Source organism: Rutilus rutilus (genome assembly GCF_951802725.1).
Source record: "Rutilus rutilus genome assembly, chromosome: 3".
Classification (NCBI taxonomy): Eukaryota; Metazoa; Chordata; class Actinopteri; order Cypriniformes; family Leuciscidae; genus Rutilus; species Rutilus rutilus.
The window spans coordinates 21,257,864-21,277,839 of NC_140211.1; the positions used below are offsets into that span (position 1 = coordinate 21,257,864).

At 38.6% G+C, this 19,976-nt stretch overlaps 1 protein-coding gene across 4 annotated transcripts in view; it reads right to left on the minus strand.

Moving 5' to 3' along the window:
• Nucleotides 1-19,976, minus strand: part of rnf111 (ring finger protein 111) — a 48,374-nt gene that overhangs the window by 16,350 nt on the left and 12,048 nt on the right. For all 4 annotated transcript variants that reach the window (XM_084405691.1, XM_084405692.1, XM_084405690.1 and 1 more), the window contains exons 3-4: nucleotides 16,948-17,074; nucleotides 2,491-2,648 (exon numbers count right to left, since the gene is read on the minus strand). In XM_084405691.1, the coding sequence (XP_084261817.1) occupies nucleotides 2,491-2,648; nucleotides 16,948-17,074 (285 nt within the window). The remainder of the gene's footprint in view (nucleotides 1-2,490; nucleotides 2,649-16,947; nucleotides 17,075-19,976) is intronic.

Sequence of the window (19,976 nt, forward strand, 5' to 3'; positions counted from 1 at the left end):
TGATTTAATAAGGCTGATAAATGTAATTCTTAGCAAATCTCAAAATGTACATCACTATTAAAAAACACACATTTGATCAAAAACACAGTAATATTGTGAAATATTATAGTATAAAATACTGTTTTCTATTTGAATATATTTTGAAATGTACATTATTCCTCTGATGGCATGATGTGGAGGTACCTGAATTTGCATGTAGCATTTAAAATTACTAATTTCATTTTTTCGAGCGTTTTATTTTAAATGATTAAAGAAAATTAATAATCAGTATGTATCAGCCAGAATTGTAAAATCTGTGATTCCATAATTTTGAGAAATTCTCACTAAGCTAGTACCCAAAATCCCATTTAAGTATACCTTTAATAATAATTACAAGGGTTTTAATAAGAGTTTTCGTAACTTGCAACTGAGGCCAGATGGTTTTCTCCAGCTCTAGAACATCAGTGTCAGCGTACGTGTGCATTTTCACACTTACAGACTTTATTCACGAAGTGGCCCATGAGGATAGCTACTCATTAACATTCCATTGCGAGTAATCCATCTGCTTTTTCTTGCAAATTAATTTCTCACTCCATCAAAAGAAATGCAAATGCAATCATATCTCGGCCTGCTCTTTTACCAGCCCACCAGCTACAGACCCCCAGAGAAAAAGAGACAAACAAAGAGACACTTTATGACAGTGAATCAAGTGAAACAATGTAAACCAGTTTTCCTCTGACAAACCTTGAGATTTGGGAGCATATCACAGATTAATGAGATAACACTACAAAGATTTTATTTCCTTATTCAGAATGGCACTTTAATTGGTTCATATAGTAGTTCTCTCTGAGTCTTTGGAGCCAATGGCTGATTGCATAATAGACATACTTCATTACGGTGCCTGCAAATGAAATCAGAATTAAACTAATTACACACACAATAAAAGGGATGCTTTTGGTGTCCATCAGTCTTGTGAGAGAATGCTGTGCAGCTGCAGAGGCTATTTATGCTGCTATGCATGCTGAAACTATATAGATTAATCATTACTAACGGGTCCTGAACACACAGTCGAACTGAAATCCACAGTGCTGAACAACACTACCCGAATCTACCAGATTCTTTCCTCCTCCCCCTCACACACAGAGAAACAGCTCAAAGAGAGAGAGGGAGGGAGGACCGCTCACAGTGAAAGATGAGTAGATTAGATGTGACATCTAATATTTCCCAAACCCACGCAGTTTTGAACTGGGTGATCTAACTCTCATTCCCTCCTTTATGTTCCAGACCTGAAGACCATCACTACAGCACCGAGTCGCTCATCAAATACTCATCAAACCTGTTACATTTCTAAAAAAGGCTGACACGCACAAAATAATCTCTCCCTTGATTTCAGAGCTCAGCAAAAGTGGACAGCAGATTGTTTTTACTTGTTTTGGTTACGCAACGCATGTCTGTTGTTTTGAAAGTTGGATTTGCAGCTCATGTATATAGAGCATTTGAATTTTAGCAAGAGAAGAGGTCATGACCAGAACAACATTCGAAAGGCCTTTTTATGCTCTAAAATGAGAGGATATTATATTCCTGTTGCTTTCTCCTTTAAACTGCCTCTGGTGATAATCTGAATGGATGGTGGTTTTCAGTGCTGGATGCAGCCAGTGATCATGAAAAACACATGGATCCATAGACTCTTACTCCTCTACATCTATGACTGAAGTAGCACAAGCTAAGAGAGAGAGAGGTAATGATACAGAGAAGGCACAAAGGAGAATATTAGGAATGCACAATACATTGGTACCATATTGGTTATCTGCCAATATTAGGCATTTAAGTTATCGATATTAGTCTATATTGGATAATTAATTGTGCATGACCATGTCCATTATTTTTACATTTAGATTACCTTTAAGACCACATAGCACTCACTTAAAATCTGATAATTAGTTTAAAAAAAAACATTACTGTTAAATATAATCTTTAGCCTGTCTCAAAATATAGATTTTTCATTTTGGACATTATAATGTTGTAATGCATATTCACTTGTAGCATTTAAAACAACTGATTTTAGTTTTTAGTGTTTAACTGTTAACTTTTTTAGATAAAATAACAGTTTAACATTTGGCATAATATTGCAATTCTCGGTTTATCATATCAGCCAGAATTTTTATATTGGTGGATTCATACAGAGCACCACACCTGACAAGCAGGGGGAAAAAACAAGGTAAGAATTCGTTCAGTCAATTATTAATTTATTCCCACATTTTAAGTAAATCATGGGCACATTACACAAATTTGTTCCCCGAGTTAAATTTAAAGTGGCAACAAAATAACTAAATTAAAACAAAAATTTGTATAATGTGTCCACGATTTATCTAACCAATTCCTAAACAATTAAGTCATGGGAACAAATTCTTAATTTGTGGCCACTGTATCTAATTTTTCTAATATCCTGCATATCATGTGTGGGGCTCTGTACATCTCCGAAAAGAATGTGAATAGAAAAGGTCTCCTCACCGTCCTCGTCCACGGTGAGGTCCACCACCTCGCCAGCGCTCTGTCTGAGTGGCTGGATGACTGTGGACAGACGATGACGGCCACGTCCCTCTTGAGCTCGGCTCTGGGAACAGCTGGGCCCCCAGTGCATCCTGCCATGGCTCCCTACCGAACGCGGCCTGCACAACACACAAGAGGACAGTCCACATTAACATAACTGTAAAACTATTTAAAAACAATGGCAAAACTCAATCTGGCCAGTGATGTGACTGGTAAAAGTGAATGACTGTTTGAGGAGAGAGCAAATGTACTGCAGGAGTGGACCGGTGTTTGTGGTTTGGACTTTTGTTGTTTCTAGTGAGCTGCAACAGGGCATTATAGCAGCAACTTCATTAGCTGGAATGTAAATAAGAGCCAGTTGACATGAAAGCTAGAGCGCACACCATAACCTGACACAAACCAAGCAATCAACAGATAAACAATAGGCTAAACCTGCCACATGATCCAAGACCTTTGAGGAGAATGCATCAATAAAAATGTATTTTGCTTGAGCAAGAATCCAGAAGAGGGCTACTCCTCAAAGCCTGAGCTCCCTGGTGTAAACAGTGTGAAGGGAGGGGAAGAGCTTGTGTATGGTGGAAAGGGGAGGGGTTTGTGTGCAGGAAGATCTGAAATGCAAGCCCTCTGTCAAGGGCTGACGTCATTAACTTTCATTATAGTCACAGGTATTACAGCACTAATTTGAATACCATGACATGCACGATTCTTCCACAAAGATTCTTTCAAATTACTTATTTTTCTTTCCGTGTTAAGACAGCTGCGTTTTTCTCTTATGCAGCCTCTGCTTAATGCTAATCCTGCTCTCTCACAAATAAAAAACAGGCTTGTTCATAACTTCAGATATGTTCAGTAACCGTAACTGTATTTGAAACCGGGTGTGATTTTTCAAACTAATCGAAACCATGACCCTGGTGTTGCTAGTGCCGTTCTCTACTTTTTGAGCAACAGGAATTTAAGCAAAGGCAGCTTTAAATTATTATTATATATATTTTTTTTAAATAAAAGAATGCACCATTTGGGTCACGCAGAGAGCACAAAACTGATCAGCTCCGGTCAAAGACCAAAACTGGATCTAAATATACGGATGACACAAAGCTTATATTGTAGTCTTTGAGAGTTACCAGAACCTCAAATGAATTGTAAAAATGAGAAATTCAGTATATAACATAATATAAAAATTGTGATGTTTAGCAGTGAGGTTTTTTACTGTTAAATGGTGTGGAGAGTTTAGTTTCCTCTGAAGAGTTTAAACAACATGGCGGTTTTCCAAAATTCCAAATAAGTTATTCTGGAATTCTGTAATCACTCTTGGAATTCTACCCCTCTGTGAGGATTTGATTCCATAGCAGGGGCACAGCGGCCCTGGTTGCCGTAAAGCAGTGTGTGTCTGGGAATTGAGTTGTTCTCCAGTCTGGGATTTAGCAGCCCCAAGCCCCTGTGTCTGGAGAGTAGGGAAGCCCCCTGCCTCCCAACCCAACACTGGTGAGCCTGTTAACCACAGATTGCATCATTAAAACATCAAAACAAAATGATTACCAACAGGCTTGGAGGGCTGAGGGATTCTCTTGAGACCAGGGGAGTGACTCCAGAATATTCAGTTTCCTTGAGAACGCCTCAGTGAGTCCGTTTACATGCACAATTTTACACCGATTATGCATAATAAACCTTCAATATCTACGTCATATAACAGTATTTTTATACAAGGTAAAAGACATAAGCAGTTTAAGCTAAATCAATTCAGCAAACATAGATTTTGCCCATTACTAGGGGTGGGAATGTGACGATTCGATAGTATTGCGATATTTGGGCCACGATTCAATATTATTGTGATTCTTAACATATTGCGATACAGCAAGTATTGCGATTCGATTCTGCGATGTATTGCGATTCATGTCCCCCATTAATTCTGTGAACATTATCTTCTACAAATTAAAGGGATAGTTCACCAAAAAATGAAAATTCTATCATTGTTTACTCACCCTCAAGTTGTTCCAAACCTGTATGAGTTTCTTTGTTCTGCTGAACACAAAGGAAGATATTTGGAAGAATGTTTGTAACCAAACAGATCTTGGTGCCCATTGACTACCATAGTATATTTTTTTCCTACTATGGAAGTCAATGGGGACCGAGATCTGTTGATTACAAACGTTCTTCCAAATATCTTCCTTTGTGTTCAGCAGAACAAAGAAACTCATACAGGTTTGGAACATAACCTGTTTATGTGTCTATTTTCAATAGAGTTAAATAACTGACTGACTGTCTGCTTACAACAACACAAAAAATAGTTATTTTGCTATTGATTTAAAAACATTTAGGGGAGCAGATCAGATTAAACGGTGTATTCTCAGCATCAGTATTCAGAGCAATAAACTATTACAGAAAACAACCGAAGGCATCCTCCAAAATATTTGTACTCAGGACAAATACAATACACAAATTCTGTTAATATAAACCCTCAACGCACAATTCCTGCTTCTTTAATCCATTCGGAATACAATAATAGGATGTCCTACCTGCCTGTCAACTTATGTATTTCCATACCTCCGCGCACCCTGCTCGCGCAGACATCACGTCATCAGCATGTTTCATGAGGCTATGCAGAGTTGTAGACAATCACAGAACACCGCAAACAAACAGCAGCCGCCTTTCACAGTTCCTCCTCAACCAAAACAACGATCTATGCTGCGTTCACACCATATCACTAGCGTAATTAAAGTGCCCCTATTATGCCATTTTAAAGGTTACTAATTTTGTTTTGGAGGTCTCCTACAACAGGTTACATGCATATCAAAGGTAAAAAAACACTTGTAATTTTCTCATAATATACATTGCACATCACCTTATTTCTCAAAGACTCTAAAAACGACTCATCCAAAGTCAAACTCCGAAGATTCAGTCTCTCTAAATCCCTCCTTTCCGCGAGCCTGCTCAGCTCTGATTGGTCAGATGGCCCAGTTTGTTGTGATTGGTCTACCGCTTACAGCACATGTCAGAAACTGAATGTCAGCTCCAGAGGCTTCATAAATCCACAGCAATTGTATACACTGTAAAGCACAGTAACGACTGCATCGATTTTACCATTTCAATTCAAGTGTGAGTCTAATGACGAAACATAGGAAGAACTAGTTTTTCAACCTGAACCTCCATCGCAAGGACAACATGAGCAGGACGTTTCTCAGTGATATGTTTTTCTCCATTTGTAATACATTATGAGATGCAACTGTAATTCCTCACCATCAGCATTAACAAGTGTATGTCCATCAACAAACCGACGTGTATATTTCTAATATTATATATATATTAGGGGTGTAACGATACACAAAACTGACGGTTCGGTACGTCCCACGGTTTTGACGTCTCGGTTCGGTTCGGTTCATTTAGGTGGAGTGGGGGGTTTAGAAAGCTAAAATAGCTTTTTTTTGTTAAACAGTGCTTTAATTAACAAATTGTGTCCTTGTCTTTAAATTAATTCAATTACAAGTAAACGTTTCGCAAGGATAACATTTTTTATCTGCTAATGCTGTAAACTATATAGGAGCCCTTACTTGCACATTACTATAACATTAAAGCTTAACAACAGAGCCTAGACTTTTAGCCTAAATTCAGTTGCTATTTATTTTTAGATATAATAATAATAATAATAATAATAATAATAATAATAATAATAATAATCAACACTCAAGTAACAAATTGTATGAAAACATGTAAACTGCACATAAGGCAGTTTTTACATTAACATTTTTACTCTAATTTATTATTGAAATAATAATCATTTACACAGTTGCTGTCATTTTCATGACAGATATTTTAAACATACATTAAATAATCAAGATGTCATTAACAGGTTAAGTAAAATATAATATATAGGCTAATATAGTGCATTTATTTAGTGAAAGAGTTCATTTCCTTAGCAAACCAACAAGCTGTGGACACTGAATGACTTGCCTGAGGTAAATAAAGCTATGTGAAAAACTAAGCGTTTTATTGACGTATTTCCGCTGTTGAAACACTGACTGAGCGATTACACGAGTTATGATGCCTTTCAGTAAGTATACTGTATTTTTCAACATACCTTCAGGTGTCCATTCATGTTTATTCTGTAACTGAGGAAGAGAATCGCGTTTACTCGCGCTCCGCGCTGCCGCTTTAAATGAGGAGCCTAGTAGCCTACGGTGATCTGTCACGCCACATCAGAGAGCGCCAAAACTACATTTAATGTTTGAATTTCGTGATCAAATAGACAGAATTTGAAAGATTACACCTTGCGTATTATCGAATGTAACAAAACACTGAGCTTATTGCGATTAAATGTGGTTAATGGTGGTTAGGCAACTCTGTATTCGTTGTGTACACATAAGACATGAGGTCCAATGAGCCGGGACAGCAGGGGGCGGGGCGGGCGTGTTCGGTACGCCATGAGAGTATCGCGATTCGTATCGTGGGTGGTGTATCGTGGTTTTTCGGTTCGGTTCGAATATCGTTACACCCCTAATATATATATATACCAAGCGGCAACCTCCCCGTCTCTCTCTTGAAACCAACACGGAAGTGAGTTAAACTGCAATTCATTGACTGGCCGCTTGGCCTGGCTGCAGAAGTGAGTCAAATCTGTATCTCCCTCATGTTAAAATTACCAACTTTACAGCAGAAAAAAATATGTTTACAGCCTGGATCTCTATGTGGCTTTGGTCTATACAGCTAATTTTGCCCTTCATTACAACTGTGAGGGGGGTGAATTATTTTATAACTCGTCCGTTTAGTTGATTAATATTTAAATTTAAGGGTGTGGCCAGTGGCCACTTGAGTGACAGATGGATTGCCGCTGTCAGTGCTAGCCGTCACTTCACCTCAGCAAATGTTGCTGCTGAACTTGCCATCTCTGCAGTGTTTGTGCTTTTTTACGGGATTATTTCATACAATTTAATACTTGGGTACAAAGCCCACGTCTTTGGATTCCGTCGTTATCGTTCGAGAGAACAACCAGCGCTGTATTTCAGTTGTTTTCCTCCGTGAACCTGCACTAATGGATGTCTGACCATTTCGTTGCTTTTTGGGGTTTTCAAATTTAAAACGTCAATAAATGCTCGTTCGCTCAGCTCTCACGGAACAGATGGATTATAATATGCTTATGTACCGTCAGATGAAATCCTGCAGGCGTCGGCGCTTTCTCCGTCCATGCAATAAATGCACATGAGTGAGCGCGGATTTTCTAGCGCATTTACTTGCACTTCAAAGGCAATATATCTATGGTTTAGCCCATTTGAGAGACGGCCAAAATCAGAATTTAAAATGGACTGAATAAGCTCTCTACGAACTTGAGCAATGCCGCGCTGACGGACCATGAAAGAGTGACGGACATGTATGCACATAAATCACTGTCACACACAAACACTCTCGAAGTAATACACAGTCTCACTTGTAGCCATGTCTTTTAACTATTATAATATTTCGAAGGGCAAAAATAGGAACGTTTAATTGGCTTTACATCATCAGCTAACTCGATCACGTCGAGCTAGGTGATTTCAGATAGCCAGGCCAGGCTCCTCAGCTCCACTCATGCCCCGCCTGTTTGCCTGTATTTTCTGTTATCCGGGAGTGACGCAAGGCCAAGATGGCGACGGCCGGCTCCGCCCACTTTAGGCTTCAAAAATGCTCTTCAGAAACCTACGGGTGACGTCACGGACACTACGTCCATATTTTTTTACAGTCTATGATATATACACATATACAGTGCTATGCATAAGTGAATACACCCATGCTAAAGTTGACTAAAAAGAGGAATAAAAAATCATATTTTGGAAATTGAACTTAATGCCTTAATTTAAAAAATTAGGAAAAATCCAACCTTTACGGACACCAATTTTCTTTGTGAATGAATAATGTATCGTAAATAAATAAAGATTGGCATGGGGATTGGCATGGGGTACTTTCCATAAGATCATCTCTCAATGCAAATCAAACTAGCTATTAGGCTAACTGAAATAAAATCATGCCAATCTCTAGGTATGGTGAATGCTATGTGATGATGTGGGGCTATTTTAATTCCAAAGGCCAAGGGAACTTTATCAGGATGCATAGTATCCTAAAAATAAAAATAAAAAAATACTTAAAAATAAAAATCTGCCTGCCTCTATGGGAATTTAACATAGGGGTGTACACACTTATGCACCATGTATTTTAAGGAAGAACATTTATTTATTTACGATACATTATTCATTCACAAAGAAAATTGGTGTCCTTAAAGGTTGGATTTTTCCTAATTTTGAATTCCCTAATTTTCAATTTCCAAAATATGATTTTTTATTCCTCTTTTTAGTCAACTTTAGCATGGGTGTATTCACTTATGCATAGCACTGTATATATATACATCAAAGTTTGTAAAACATCCTTTATCATTATTCAAATAAGTAAGAACGACAGACAATCTGCATCTATCGACACGTTTTTAGGCAGAAGTGGGCCACTACTGATTAGCAGAAGTATTTCAGTAAGACAGTAATAATGTGAGTTAGCCGGAGACCTACACAATATATAAACTACATATTTTGAACACCCGGTAGAAAATATATACATGAATAATTGATCATACTTGTGGATGTGATTCTGAGGAGCAAGTTGGTCCAAATAAAGTGGGTACTGAACCATCTTTAATGGATAAGTGTTTTGTAAATCCCATTTAGATCTCACTGAGATTTGAAAAGCATCATCAAAAGATTACTGTAGTAATGCCGTGGTAATTTTAACCACTGACTCTAATTTTGGAAGCATATACAAAGAAAATTTTATTTTGCAGTGCCGAAAACAGCATCTTCTCGACATGTAGACAACATGAACCAGCAACAGTGTTTGAGGGCAGGCCAAAGTAGGGTTGTGCCGATGGACGATGGCTGACCGACATCACGATGGAGAGCCACCATCGTGATGCCACGCCCCCCACCCTGTCAGACCAGCCCAGTCTCACAGCAGTTCGTGAAATGGTCACGTAATTTATTGATTCGTGTACACCAGTGGTTGGGAACTTATGGCTCAGGAGCCACACCTGGCTCTTTGGCAAAAATCATGTCTCGCAAGGTCTCTCACCCTTTATCAACAAACGATCGATAAAAAATTTTTATGAAAAGTTTATGATAATAATAATATTCAAGTTGTACCTGCAAAAGAGAATTTTCAGCGCTGTTGGCGAGTGTCACGAGTCACCACAACAATCAACTAACTGCTTACGTTTCTGTGGTAACCTACAGCTCCTGCACTGGGAGTCAAGCTGGAGAAAACCATTTTAGAACAGCAGTGAAAATGTAAAAGTAGGCTATATAAACTTTAATATCATTTTACTGAAACGGGTGCTTTGCTGTGCAAAGCGACATTTCGAAACATTTCACCCGCTGGCCACAGGTACTTTCATTTTTGCCGCAGAGACCCTATTATGTCCTATAAATGTGTCGTATTTTTGATAATCCGCGCAGATTTCAGTTGACGATTTTGTTTAAAGTTATTAATAACGAAACATGAATGAATGAGAAAGAAAAGAGCAGGATGTGCTTTATATTGAAAAGAAATATTACAAGTGCGATAAGTCGCTCCGAGCGCAACACGGACTAGCAAAGTAGCCTTTGTCTCCGGTTGCGCGCCTAAACGGCCAAATAAACACAGAGATATATCAAAATGCCAAGTCGAGTATTCCCGTAAACACAGTAGATGTAAGTACTGTGTGCATTCTCTCTCTCTCACACACGCACACGAAGAGGATTTATGTTCATCAGTTGGTAACTCAACCTCACAGTGAAAGCCCTGCACAATTAATTATATATGGCAACTTATTTATTGTTTGCTGAATATATGTTTGTTTTTAGTTGTCTATGGACCTAATAATTACTACTGTTGAAATTGTATTGAAAAAAGCAAGTTTTTAATAATAATATTATAAATTAACCCCACGATATCATCGTCCATCGCGATGTTTTACTGTAAACATCGTCAACTGCCAATTTAGGGGACATCGCCTAACCCTAGGCCAAAGTAAACGTTGTTCACAATCAGCCAATGAAGACCATAGCTGGGCATTATGTAAATTTGTTACATTGTTCAGTATGCATGTTACGGAAGTAAGACTGGAATTACTGACGACTCGTTTTTCGGCAGTTCAGAATTGATTCTTTCTTTTGGGAGACAATAACTTTATCGTGAATTTGGATCTTTGAAACTTTACATTCACAGCTATATTACACACTGCATGGAAGGTAATATCTGAAAAAGCATAATAAGGGTACTTTAAGAGATGGCAACCCGTGACATTCTAGTCAATATGTGTGCGGTCATGTGTTTTAAAATATGTATAAATACATGCTATTCTACAGAGGCTTCAAACCTCATCCAATTAAATTTTATATACAGAACTATCAATGTAAAAAAATAAAAATAATCATGCCCAAAATACCCAAGGCCCAAAGTTCTTGAGGAAGCTTTGAGAGTGTCAAATCAGGCGTGGGTGCTGGGAATACCTGAGGCTGTGTGTGACACTGTTCTTTAATTGGCAGGATCACAGGCTGAGACAGAAAAATCACCTGAGACCTGCCTCTAATTACCCACAAGCAGGTCTGGGATTATTTTGTAAATTACACCAGCGTGGCATTTTGAGTCTATGGTTAGGACGGGCTCTGTAAACACAGGAACTGATAGGGTGGTACTAAGGAGGGAGGGGAGGTAGGATTATTTTGGAACTTGAGGAATTTTAGATCTTTGTTCACACTCCACAGTGCCTTGTTTGCAAACGTATTGTTGAAATTCTTCTTCTTGTAAGTCTTACCCTAGCTTACAGTGGGCGGGATCAACACTAGGTGTAAAGGTCAGATGAGGGGCCCTGTGCAGAATTTGAAAGGGAGTCTTGACATTTCTTCACTGGACTTTCTTAATAGCCAGCCAGCCAGCCATTTCTTTATGCAAAATGACAGAAGTCCATGCAAAATGTGTCAAATGCCTCAGGATGCCTGTGTGTGTGGGAAGACGTCTGCCAAGTTTTGCAAGCTTCTGCATTTAAAGACAATGCTGTAATGAAATGGGGGAGGGGTGAAAGAGTCGTTGGAGTTGCTTACTAGCCAATCAAGTGACCATGCACAACCATTGGATAGCATCTCGCTTTCCAGGGTTAAAGAAACATTTTCAGGCAAGATGACGATGACAACAAGAACAATAATTAAAATACATAATGCAAACATACAAATGTCCTATTTAAATGCATAATGCAAACAACATAAAAAATAGCCACAGCTGCTTGTGCATATTGTGAGCTCCACCCAAACCCCCAGGATTAATAGTCTGCCAATCTATGCAATTTCTTACACTCATACTTTCCCTCGCCATTCTCCATATGCACTATAAACAAAGGATCTTTGAGTGGAAGAGCTTCATTGCTCATCCAGCTGACCTTAGACACCCAGAGCCCCTCCTCCAGCTGAGAAACACACTCAGCATTCTGCTGCAAGTCCAGGCACCTCAGGGAGATGGGAAAGATTAAATGAGACCACTCTCGCTACATAACACACATCCAGTTTCTGGAAATCTGGGGTTTTTTTGTTTACTAAATTCTGTGTTTTCTGTTTTAAAGGGGTCATATAATGCCATTTTTGTACAAGCTAATATGATTCTTTAGGGTCTAAATTAAAAGTTTGTAATATACTTTAATTAAAAATTCTCATTAGTATTGTAAGAAAACACTCATTTTACCTGGTCAAAAACAGCTCTGTTTTCAGCACGCCGTTTCAGTGCATGTGTCTTTAAATGATAATGAGCTTTGCTCACCCCGCCCCTCTGTTCTGTGCGTACACCGTTTGTAACACAATAACCATAACGCGTTGTTCATTATAAACGTGGGATTATGAATTATATTGAGAATGTTGTACATAGAAAACATGCCGTAATGTACCCTGAGTGTAAACAGCCGCATTCATTGTGAAGCTTGCAAGCGATTTGCAAAGATTAATATAAATATTAAGGGTTAATAAAACGTTACACTCACTTCAGTTATTCTGGAGGTGCAGCAGGAACACGAATAGTTGGTACCGATCCTCAGGAGCAGCTTCTTAGCAAAACCAGCTTTATACTGACCCCCGTTTGGTAAGAAATGATTCGCGCAAACATGAAAGCATTGACGTTGATCGTGGGGAATATTCCCTTTGAAAACAAAACTCAGCCACATTTATTTAATGTTATCCATGTTATATTTCATCTGCAATAACAATGTGGACTTTTATAAAGATCCGTTTGGCCATTAACTTTTAATTGCATCATCATGCATTAATATGAGGAGAGTTCTCTGCGTGAAAGACCCGCGACTGCAGATCAACGTGACACTGCATTTCTCTCCGATACAGTAGGAAATTAAATGAAATGTGGAGCATTTTATCTTTGACAAAATGATTAACAGGCCAGTTTCCGTGTAAATAAGCGACAGAGAGCAACCGTTAAAGACGCAATTGTATGATGTGACAGTATGTTCCAAAGCTTGTCTACTCTTCTGCTTCACACTCAAAAGTATGCACTTTTTCTTCACAAAAAGAGTACATACTTTTAGGGTGTAGTATAAGTAGGCGAATTGAGACGCAGCATCTGTGTGTTTATGACATATGACGATAGTTTTTCTCAGATGAAGCGGTAAACTGCTGATGGAGTGACTCTCAGAGCGACTCTGGGGACGAAGTTCAAGCATTCATGTCCTCATATAGTGAGATGGCAGAGGCTGAGAGTACCGCGAGCGTCACTCGTGCTTCAGTGTGTGTGGTAAATGAAACCGCACGTCTGCGCCATTCATTCACACAGAGACATGCAGAACATGCAGGATTCTTATTTAAATAGTGTTTTTGAGGTTTAATAAAATTCCATTTTTATGCCTGGATTCCGCAGTTCCTTTCATGTTTTCCACATCGTGGAAATCATAGGGCCCTACTTTATGAACAACCCCTGTGAACAATTCTATACTATTTTGTCTAAATACATTTTAAAACAACATTTAAAATACATAAACATATTAATACATAAAGAAAACTGTTAAAACTAAAATCATTTTAAATGCTAAGTGAATTTAGTACTCACTTATATTATATTACACATTAATATAATGTGTAATAAAAAAATTATATAATATATGTAGCCGAAGGGAAGATAAAGTGAAAAGCTGTCCCACAGAACAATCAGAGAATCTGCCATATTAAAATAATTCATTGTAAATTGAAAAATCTTTTCTAAATGATTATGCATTTGATAATTTGCATTATATCTCAAATAACAAGTGCAATGTCTCTGGATATCAGTGAATACAAACTACACATTCACCCTGCTCAAACGTGCACTCACAAAAGACTCCCATTTTCCTCTGACCTTGGCCACGTGATGTTTTCCTGAGCTGTAAAGCCTCTCCCTCCCCCTTCACTGAAGTTCAATCCAAACCACAGCACAGCGCACAGCAGATACATGGTCAGCCGATCAGCATTCAGTCACAAACACACTAGCCTACATTCCTGCACACTATCTTTCTCTCCCATCCTAACTCTCCACACTAAAGCCATATAACGGCAGGACCACATGATTCCAGCTGCATTCCAGTGCTGTTGTTTGATCAGAGATAATAGTCCTCATGACCTTTAGGCAAATACATGAGTGAGCTGATCTTACTGAATCTGGTGCAGAGGAAAAAAAATTGCAAGAGGAAGAGGGAAAAATCTAAAACCAAACAAGCAACTATATAAATATATATATATTATAAATAACTGCTCACTGTATAATTGGCTAACCTAATACCTAGACAGCAAAATCAGCAGGCAAGTCAGACTTTCTCAAGGTTCTCCGGCAGGATGCGCTTCAACACCCAAACACAAGCACATGGCCGGCAGGCGGGGCATGAAAACCACACACACACAATCACCTGTAGGGACAGAGGGAGCACTGGCATCCCTGTCATGTGAATTAACCAATGGAGTCACATGAGTCTCACACTTTGGTTACGTTCAGAATAGAATACTAGTATACTGCTAACTGTATACTTAGCATACACTTAGGGCTGGGCGATATGGCCAAAAAAAAAATATCACGATACATTTTTTTTTATCAGTCGATATCGATAATTATCACGATAAAAATCAAATCTTTATTTCTTTCAAGTTTAAAGGCAGATTTTTGCTCCTAAGTGAAAGCTGTAGAAACCAGAGCGTTAATTGTGGTTTTAAACTACTCTTTATTGTCAGACTACATCAGGACAAACACTTGCCATACTGGTGAACATTTCACAAATCTGAGGTAGAACATTCGAACATTTGTCATTTTAACAAAATAAATATCTTTATTGAACAATTCATTTCTTAGTTTCTGCATGTGCTAATTTTTATTTGGTAAAATGTAATATTCTGACTGTTTGAGTTTTATTCAACTTAACCATTGGACATCCAGTATCATGCATTTAGATCATGATAACCACAGATAAAACCAGGCATAGCCTGTAGCACCTCACTATCATGGCAAAATGTAACTTTATGGTTTCTATGGTATTTGTATGAAAAACAGTAGCCTAAATACATTATTAAATACTGTAATTATATTCCATCAGTCCTTTAATACATTGTCTACATTAATAATATAATACAATTCAATATGTATATCCCACATTTCATGGTGCAGTTAATATTACTAGGCTAACGTTACAGTAAATCCATGGTAAATGATGGGAATTTGTAGACGGAAAAGCCTTCTGCGCACAGTGTTTCTCCTGTTTGTCAGCGCTGTTTCATCTGCCTTTAAACTGGTTTAAATCACTGAGACATTTGTGTTCTTCGCTGAATTCAAGCGCTTCTCACTGGATCTCGTGACGAGAGCGATCAGAGTAAACGCATCTGCTCTAGTGAGCTCGCGTTGCGCTGCCATTTGGACTTTGAGCCGAGCGGATAAATGGTCCGTGTGGCGCGCGGTTCAAATGAGTTTCGTTCCGCTTTTGGCGCATAAACATTATCAAACTCTTGATATCGTTTTATCGAGAAAAAATATATCGCGATACTTATCGTTTTATCGCCCAGCCCTACATACACTGTACACTGCAGGATAAATCTATGGTAAGGATCACTTATGACATGCATTGCGAACACTAAGCTCTGAAGGATTTTATTTTGACATTTGCGCTTTTGCGGTGTCTGAATATACCTTCCCTACTGTATAGTAGGCGAAAAACTGTATGTGAAAAGAGTAGTATGTCCGAATTCACAAGCCCGCCTGCTTTCCTGTGACCAGCACATCCTGAACGTCCACTAAGAAGGCCAGCACACATTACACCTTTACAACTGGCAACCATAAAATTACTTATTTATTATGCTGTCACAGAGGTTTATGGGCTTTAGTGAACAATATGGGATAAAACATGCAAACATGTACCAGTGAATAAACAGCCTGAGGAATTACTCATCCAACTCTAAAGTCTCAACGATTCAGGTCCTGCAAAAGAAAACACCACCACGATCAACCTCCAACGCACAGCCTACAATGACGAAAGTTCTGTATTCGACGGGCTTGACTGAATGACTTTGCTGGCAGGCGTGTGGTGGCGTCCGGTACTATTTCTGGCAGCTTTTAAAAAAGGTAATAGAATCAAGAAATGATTCTCAGCTCAGGAACAGACGCCTCAATAACAATTAGGAGTGATGTGGGACACCAAAACCAAATCAAGCAATGGGAAGAGGTGGCGCAGTTCGAACAAAACCGTATCAGATGTGATTGAGTTTAGAGCTTCTATCAGATTTCAAAGCGAAGGCATGCTGAGAGCTCCGTCTGACATAGTTTGGGCAAACCAAGTCAAAATACCACAGGCTTTAGAGTTTATTAAATGGATATGGCATGTAGCAAGCTTAAAACAAATTGAATCTATATGCAAAGGTTCTGCTCTTCTGTGAATTCAATGGAAATCTTTACAGAACTCAAGCAGAGGCAGTGCGCTAAACCCCTTTCACAAGAATGTGAGAACATCCTGCATGTCATAAGACAAAAAAAAAAAAAAAAGGAATTCAGGGAACTGAGAGAACCTTGTTTGATTTTGGTACACAGAAAGAGGAAAGGAAGAGAGGGCGTTCTCTCTGATATGGGGATCATCCTCAAAGTACACAATAACAGCTGGAAGCTTAGTGGAATGCCTTCATAACACTGGAGACTGCCAGCTTCATGTCTAAACCCAGATGTGCCCTCCCATCTGGACTGGGGTACCAACAGCTCCTCACTGGGGATTTCAGAGAACTGTAAACAGCCATGAACCTCAGTGCAGTTCAGATGAGTTTCATATAATGGCATATGAAGAACATATTTATATCTGCTTCACCAGACGTTTAACAGCTGTTCTCTGCAAATATTACAGTACTTGCTCAAATCCAGCTGCAATGACTTGAGAAATCTCACCTGAAGGCATCTCCAACAGTTACGATCTCCACTTCACTGTCCGTGGAGGTGACGTTGATCTCCTCACTGGCAGGGACTGCAGGTGCAGGAGTCGCTTCGATCACAACCACGTCCTCATCCAGGACACCTAATAGATAACATGGATAAGCTCATTAATGCTAACATTCAAGCAACAGTGCACTGAAATCTACTTGTAAAGAGCAAATATAGACGATTCAGAGCACAATTATGTATACTGAACAGGAAGATGAAGAGATGTAGCTGAGCAATCAATAAACTACCCATTTTATTTCCAGTTGTATTCATTTAGCCAAGGCAAGTTTCTTTATATAGCACATTTCATGCACAATGGTAATTCAAAATGATTTAATGTAAAATAAAAATAAATTAAATAATTTGGCAAGCTGCAAAGCACATCTTCAAGATAAATTTTAAATTAAAAGATACACATCTTCAAGACAAATTATTTAATAAATTAAATAATTTGATGCAACAATGCAAGTTAGCTACTGCACATGCTAAATCTGTATTGGATGATTCATTGTTGTTTAGCATGGAGTTACTAATATCACCAAACAGAATTGCAAAACTAATAATAGACAGTGTTCGAAAACAACAACAACTATAATAAAGAATACACTGCAGTGGTTCTCAAACTTTTTGACTCCAGGGCAGGCAGGGCCATTTCGATGCCCTACGCAAAAATCCCTATTTTAATATCCTTATTTATTTTGCCTCTACAATACACACTGGGCCATATTACACAATCTGTCCATTTCACGGCGTGATTTCTCGACTGCCAAAATCACTGCCCTAACAGAACACAGGTTTTGCGCACTTTTTACAATTTCTTTAAATTGGACTTTGAACTTAGCTTTACTACATGGTAAAAACATTGTCATCTTGCCAAAGCATTGACTGAGCCCTATTGATCAATGGTTTTGTTAAGCCCTGCAAATGCAAACTTTACATGCAACAATCAGGCAGTAATTGACAGCACTCTGATCCAATGGCTGGTAGCCGGTCTATCTCTGTTGTCCATTTAGTCATTTTTGGTCCATCCTCTCAAAAGCATCAAACTTCATACATGTACTAAAAACAAAATCAACATATTACCAACACAGCATAAAGTGATGCCCATATCTTATTGCTTGTAATTTGCGGTCACTGAAAATCTTTAAACCTCACATATGATGATGTTTGACGTCACAAAAACCTCCAGAACTAGAATCAGTGAAGGTCTCCTCTGGTAAAATGTTTATTTTTGAAGTATAACCAATATACATTTTGCATATTTTAAATATATCTAGCAAAATCCCTGAAGGTTTTTGACGAGCACATATACACACTACCATCAAAGAGATCGGTGGTCATATTCTGCCTCGATCTGTACTTTTGTAGTGTTATCTGAGCTCCCCAAGTCTTCTGAAAGCAACACTAGGACACTCGTTAATCTAGAGCAGAAGCAATATCAGCCTCAGTAGCTACAGCTGTTTAATTGATGATGGTTTGGTGCAGCAGTGGAGCCTACCAATGCTTCAGGCAGGCGTGCTTGTGTGTGCGCCGGAGAAACTAAATGTAGGTCAGTCAAAGATGTGCTTTGCAGTGTGCCGACACAGGCTTTTGTAGTACAATCATTTATCGCTCTTCTGATTGGCTCTCCTGCTCAACTTCTCATTCCCTCTTTAACTCGAGCTCTGCCTGGATTTGGTGTCAAGAGGCCCAGGGTGTGTTTCAAAATAAAGCTCACAAACATAGCTGGTACATGTTTCAGTGCGACTGACAAACAACTTCTACTCAAGCTCCATTTTCTACAGAAAATCACATCCAGAAATGCATGAAAGAGACATTTGAAAAACACTAAACTATTACAGTAGTGATGTGATCCCCACACGGTTTACAGTAAAAGATGAAAGACTTAATTGAGGTTCATTATATCAGTCTTCCAACATTATTTTTTTCATTTCAATTTTTTTTTTTTTTAAACACGAGTCAGAATTAAACCTTTGCTTCTCTCAAGAGCACTGTGGCACAAGTTAGCATGTGCACCAATTGCACAAATATACAATGTTAAAACAACTCTGCTTCAGCATTGTAAGGTTGTTGTGCTGTACTATCTGTGTTAGGCATGTTTGTGCACTGAGGCAGAAGCTCTTGGCTCGGGAGATTCATCATCATTCTCTGGGGTGTGTTGTTAAGGTCGGCTCTCCCACTGAGTGCTGCTGCTTAGCACCTCGGCTCTTGCCCCGTTCCCCACAAGAACTGATCACACTACCAAACATAACTTCAACTTACAGCAGTAAACACGCAGCCACATATAGTATGTTCAAACGTGCACTACCACTCATAGTTACAATTCTGCAATCCTGTGGAAATGTGAAATGTGTACATTATTTCAAGAATACATTTTATTTTATTTTTTTCAAATAGAGATCTATCGCAACTCTCCCACGATTCTGAACTGTAGTGTACTTTACTAGAGGCGCTGACAAAATGTTAACTGCTGCAGTCTATTTAAAAATGTTTCATTCTCAGATAGCACACGTACATCGCAGAGACGTCTATTTTATCTGGAAGACGTATTTTTTTTGGATTGTTTGCAAATCTGCAACGCGTCAGACGTTTCCTGTCAGATAGATTATAACACCGTTTATATCAATGCACACTGTTGCTAACGCATCTAAAAATATAGAGAATAGAGAACGACAGAGTGAGCTGCTGCAGGAAAAGTGCTCTGATCAAAGTTGTCCTAAACATGGCACGTACTTTATTATTAAGTGATTCAAACTAACTCATTAGCATACATTTTATTAAAAAAAAGAAAAAGATATTGTTGTTTTCCCCACTGCTATACCAAAAGCATAATGAATCGTGACTTCAAAACTGATGTACATTTGGAATAGTCATTGTTGTGTACAGCTACACCCTTAGAAGTGATGTATCAACAGGGTTCCTCCTGCAGAACTAAAGTAAGACATGACCAATGGAAACCCCAGAGGTGAGATGGAGAGATGCTCTGATCTCATCCA